This window comes from Mandrillus leucophaeus, unplaced genomic scaffold, assembly GCF_000951045.1.
Source record: "Mandrillus leucophaeus isolate KB7577 unplaced genomic scaffold, Mleu.le_1.0 Scaffold212, whole genome shotgun sequence".
NCBI classification, from domain to species: domain Eukaryota; kingdom Metazoa; phylum Chordata; class Mammalia; order Primates; family Cercopithecidae; genus Mandrillus; species Mandrillus leucophaeus.
In genome coordinates, this window is record NW_012102166.1 from 410,967 (window position 1) to 416,725 (window position 5,759).

The following is a 5,759-nucleotide window of genomic DNA, read 5'->3' on the forward strand; positions in this document are numbered from 1 at the left end:
ACCTTCACCTGGTGCCTCAAGGACTCAGAACTGCACAGCAGGTGCCAGGGCTAGCTCTCACTGAGTGCCCGTGGTCTGAGTGCTGCGACAGCCTGCCTGTGTGCCACAGCCAATTCTGAAAACAATGAGTCCCTGGGGGCAGGTGACTTTGCAGAGCCACCCTCGCCCCACGAGTCCCGTCCACACGTCCACACCCTCTTCCTCGAAGAGCCAGTCCCAGCGCCCCCAGACCCTCAGGGAGGGCTCCCTTCATGCATCCCACCCACCTCCAGGGCTATATCCTGGAAGTCGCTCCCAGCCCAGCGGATCACGGAGCCCAGTCGGAAGATGGGGCAGTAGTGGTTCTTGGGGCCAAAGTGGCAGGATTTCAGGAAAGATCTGTCCTTGACGTCCATCACATTGCTCCTGGGTGGAGGCCACAGGCAGCCGAGAAATGAGGTAAGACTTAATATTCCCGGGCCTGGCCAGGAGTCACTCTGTCCCTCAACAACCTGAGTCCTGACAGCTCCCTGCAGCAGCACCCTACTTAACAGCAGGGCGAAGGGGTGCCCCAGTGTCACCCACCGTTTATTCACATGCAGATATCACACACACACACACACACACACGCACACACACACACCCCCCAGGCACAGACCCAAGGAGGGCCAGCCTAGGCCCCTCATGGACCAAGGCCCACCCCTGGCCCCCAGTAGCCAAGCCCACATACTTGGAGAAGTTGAATTTGGGGAAACGGATGTGGTTCTTTATGAAAATGGTGAAGTCTTCGGCCTCCTTCAGGACTGGCTCCCTGAAAACCAACCCAGAACAGCCTGTCCAGGAGGCCCCACCCCTTTGCCCCTTCCCCAGGCCTGGGCCAGTGTGAGGCCTGTTCCTTGGGTCCCCTGGAGCCTCTGCCAAGAACAGTTAATTCGCTCATGCTGGGGAGGTCGTCAGGCCTTGTTGGGACAGCCTGACTTCTCCCTCAGCATGAGGCTCCCAGAGTGCACACCCTCAGGCTGGGACCCAGTGCCCCGGGCCGGGAAACCCCTCAGGGTCCTGAGGCTGCAGCCACTCACACCGGCCTGGGGCTTGTCTCCACCGGGCACCAGGCAAAGATCTCACAGGTGCCTCTGGCCGAGTTCTCTTTCAGCAGGCAGCGGCCAGTCTTCACTCCTGCAGGGGTGGGACAGGATCAATGCCAGGAGCCTCCCACTCCAAGTCCTCCTTCAGCCCCTGGCCGCTCCAGGCCCTCACCATTTCCAGCTGCAACCGCCTCCCCAGGGTGGCAGTCACTGTCCTTGGAGCACATGCCGTCAGGAATGCCTTCATTCTGCCGGGAGAGAAGGAGCACCTGGATGGGGGGGGATCCCCCCAGCTCAGATCCGAGTCCCACTCTGGGAGTTAGAATAGGGGTTCTTCTCTGACCTGGGCCACACACACTTTGAGAACCTGCTTCCTCCCCATACAATTCAGGAGCCACACACGGGCGCACTCAACCTCCCGAGACCCTCGGAGTGGACGGACACCCTTGCTTCAGAAGACAGTAGACCCCAACCACGGCCGGTGGCTCTCCCACCCCCACGCCTGGGCCCCTCGCCACGTCAAACCTCAGCACAGACGTTCTGCCGCTGGTTGGGGGTCACAATCAGGTTGGTGACCACAAAAAAGACGTTCTCTCCCTAAGGAACCAGAGAGGCACTAAGGAACCTCCTCCCGCCCTCTTAAGGTCCACCCCCGCCTTCCCAGCATTACTTGGAATAGGGTGGTCCCTCTGCCTGGGTACTGGGCATAATGGGGCCACAAAATCGGTGGACTCTGCCTACCTGTTCATGGAGCCCACAGTCCCCGAGTAGATGCCTATTGATATATCTCCTCCAGACTCACAAACCCCCACTGCCCCAGGATCCGGAAGAAGCGGGGGCAGGGCTCAGGCTGCCCTGGTCCTGGCCAACTGTGAACAGGCTGGAGAGCTATTCCCAGAGGCAGTGACTTAGAAGGGGGGTTCTCTGTGCCAGCCCACCTGACTCACAAGGACCTGAAAGTTCTCTGGATCCCATTTGTTCTCAACAGACTCAGAGAGAATAGAGCAGTCACCCGCGGCACAGTCAAAGAGGGGTTTGGCTTGGGAGGTAGGATCTGGACAGGGTCGCTCTCTGCAAGCCCCGGCAGCTGTCTTGGGCCAAGGGAGATGATGGGTGGGGGTCCCTGGGGGTCCCTGGGTATCCAAGATGCTTGTGGTGTGACCCACCCGAACCAGGCAGGCCCTGCCAGCCCTCGCCACAGTGCTAGGTGGGGACTCAGACCTGGGCCGGAATGACGTAGTCGGCGACATCCCAGATCCGCTCCCCGAGATCCGAGGTGTTGGTGAAGGCCACGCCCTTGACTTTGGTGATGACAGCACTCTGCAGGGAGGTGTCGATGTCTTGGTAACCCTTCTTTACCAGGAACACCCATCTGTGGGAAGGGGGTCGGTACGTAGGCATCAGCCTCACTGCCGCCTTCAGAGAGCTCTCCCAGGCCTGGGGTCGGATACGAGTCACAGCAACTCTTACTTGAGGTGGGGCCGGCTCAGAGCTCCACCTGTCCCACCAGCTCCTGGGCAGGGGCCAGCTCCCACTGCTGACTAAAACGCAGTCCTGCAAGCAGCAGAGGCGACAAGCAACCCCAGAGATGGGGGCTCTAAAGAGGCAAAGACCACAGTTCACTCAGAAGCCCCAAGTGCACAAGCCTGGGCTGAAACCAGCTCAACCACATACCGGTTTGGTGACCCCAGGCAAGCCAGTTTCCGATACATAACAGGGGGTGACAGTGCCTCCCTCTGGGGTTGTGATGATGGTTAGATGAAATGGTGCCTAACCTGAAACCAATCACGATGAGACCTCAAACAAACCCAGACTGAGGGGCACTCTACAAAATAAAAGTACAGGCCAGGCACGGTGGCTCACGCCTGTACTCCCAGCACTTTGGGAGACCAAGGAAGGAGGATCGCTTGATCACAGGAGTTTGAGACCAGCCTGGGCAACATAGTGAGACCCCATCTCTATGAAAAATAAAAAAGTAATCTAGGCATGGTGGTACCAGCCTGTTGTCCCAGCTACTCGGGAGGCTGAGGCGGGAGGATCCCTTGAGCCTGGGAGGTCAAGGCTGCAGTGAGCCATGATTGTGCCACTGCACTCCAGCCCGGGTGACAGAGTGAGACCCAGCCTCAAAAACAACAAAATAACGAAATAAGAGTACAAATCCCATACTTTTTGACACCAAAAACACACGCAATAAAAGAAAAAGTAGGTAAGTTGGATTTCATAAAAATTTAAAACTTTCATGCATCAAAAACACACTCAAGAAAGTGAAAAGACAACCCACAGAATATGAGAGAACACATCTGAAATAATGTATCTGGTAAGGGCTCAGTATCCAGAAGATATTTTAAAACTCTTATAATTTCACAATAAAAAGTCAAACAATCCAATTGAAAAATGAGCAAAGGATTTGAATAGACATTTCTCAAAAAAAAAAAAAAAAAGGATACACAAATGCCCAATTAAGTATACGAAAAGATGCTGAACACCATTGGTCATTAGGGAAATGCAGATCAAAACCACGATAAAACACCACTTCACTTCCACTAGGATGGCTGTCATTTTTTAAAAACCCTACAGATAACAGGTGTTGATAAGGTTGTGAAGAAATTAGAACCCCCATATATCACTGATAGGGATGTAAAATGAGGTAGCTATCGTAGAAAACAGTTTAGCAGTTCCTCAAAAGGTTAAGGATCGAGTTACCACATGAGCCAGAAAATTCCCAAGAGATTGAGAACACAGGCCGGGCGCGGTGGCTCACGCCTGTCATCCCAGCACTTTGGGAGGCTTAGGCGGGTGGATCACCTGAGGTCAGGAGTTTGAGACCAGCCTGACCAACATGGTGAAATTCCGTGTCTACTAAAAAAATACAAAACTTAGCCCGGCATGGCTGTAATGTGGCACATGCCTGTAATCCCAGTTAATCCGGAAGCTGACGCAAGAGAATCTCTTGAACTCGGGAGGCGGAGGTTACAGTGAGCCGAGATCACGCCATTGCACTCCAACCTGGGCAACAAGAGCAAAATTCCATCTCAAAATAATAATAATAATAATAATAATTTAAAACTTGAAAACATGTCCACACAAAAAACTTGTACATGAATGTTCTTAGAAGCATGCTTTTTTTTTTTTTTTTTTTTTTGAGACAGCGTCTCGCTCTGCCACCCAGGCTGTAGTGCACTGGCGTAAGTAGCTGAGATTACAGGCACTTGCTACCACATCCAGCTAATTTTTGAATTTTTAGTAGACACGGGGTTTTACCACGTTGGTCAGGCTAGTCTTGAACTCCTGACCTCAAGTGATCCACCCACCACAGTCTCTCAAAGGGTTGGGGTTACAGGGATAAGCCACCACACCCAGTGGTGTGAAAACCACCCAAATGTCCATTAACTAATGAACACATGACCACAATGTGGCAGCCCCACACAGCGGGATAGTATTCAGCCACAAAGAGAACTGGAGAGCTGATAGATGCCACAACATGGGTGAGCCTTGAAAACATCACACTAAGTGAAAGAAGCAAGAAAAAAAAAAAAGGCCACATACTACACAATTTCATTTATACAAAATATCCAGAATAGGCAAATCGATAGAGACAGACTCTCCTGGGTCAGCCTCCGGAGTAGCTGGGATTACAGGCGCCACTCCCACGCCCGACTAATTTTTTTGTATTTCTAGTAGAGACAGGTTTCTCCATGTTGGCCAGGCTGGTCTCAAACTCCTGACCTCAGGTGATCCACACGCCTCAGCCTCCCAAAGGGCTGGGATTACAGGCGTGAGCCACAGCGCCCGGCCGCCAATTTCCTAATTTTCATATTTGTACGTAGTTAAATAATTCCTGCTTTCCCTGCCATGAGGACACAGTGAGAGGGTGGCCATCTGCAAGCCAAGGAGCCCCCCTGAGACCCCAGAGCCCCTCTGAGACCCCAGACCGTGCTACCAACCTCATCTCAGATTTCCACACCCAGGACTGTGAGAATTAAGTTTCTGTTGTTTAAGCCAAAGCAACTCCATTTATTCATTCACGCGTTCATTTCACATCTATTCCCTAAGCAGCTAAGTGCTACTGGGCCCTACCCTCAGGGCATTCCCGGACTGACGGCGACTTTAGGCAAATGATCTCCCAAATAAGCCTAATAATTACACTGCGGGAACAGGAGGAAGGGAGAGGGAGTTACCCGAGAGCCCAGATCTGCGGACTGAGTGGATGCTAAGGCAGTGGAAGGGGACAGGCAGGCCTGGCTGAGGAACAGCCCAGCGCCTACGAGGCCGCTCAGGTGGGAGGCGGCCAGGGGCCTGGGAATGCAGCTCAGGGAATGCGACTGCTGGACCTCCAGGGGAGAGCCAGGCGTCAGGGCTGCCCTCCCGGGAGGAAGCAGGAGGGACTCCACACAGCACTTACTGAATGAATGGGACGAGGTGCATCCCCATTGTCGCGCGCTGCTGCCCCCCTCCACCTGCTCACTGCCCACCCCCACCGGGGGCAGGGCTCTGAAGGCACCTGGCAGAGCAGCCTCCACAAGTTGCCCCTTTGGCTCTGTGGCGCCAGCTCCTGTCAGGTGGCATGAGGATGGGGGAAGGGGACGGCCGAGCTGGGTCCAGAGAGAGAGGCCTCTGGACAGGACCCCCAGCTGGACACCAGTGAGGCTGGCGCGGGTGGGGCAGCTTGACCGGAAGGGAGCTGAGGAACATGCC

At 54.2% G+C, this 5,759-nt stretch overlaps 1 protein-coding gene across 1 annotated transcript in view; it reads right to left on the bottom strand.

Moving 5' to 3' along the window:
• The window catches only part of P2RX5 (purinergic receptor P2X, ligand gated ion channel, 5), a 33,755-nt gene that overhangs the window by 12,402 nt on the left and 15,594 nt on the right, over positions 1-5,759 (bottom strand). The window contains exons 2-7 of the mRNA XM_011980453.1: positions 2,286-2,436; positions 1,590-1,661; positions 1,237-1,312; positions 1,059-1,155; positions 710-790; positions 267-405 (exon numbers count right to left, since the gene is read on the bottom strand). Of these exons, the coding sequence (XP_011835843.1) occupies positions 267-405; positions 710-790; positions 1,059-1,155; positions 1,237-1,312; positions 1,590-1,661; positions 2,286-2,436 (616 nt within the window). The remainder of the gene's footprint in view (positions 1-266; positions 406-709; positions 791-1,058; positions 1,156-1,236; positions 1,313-1,589; positions 1,662-2,285; positions 2,437-5,759) is intronic.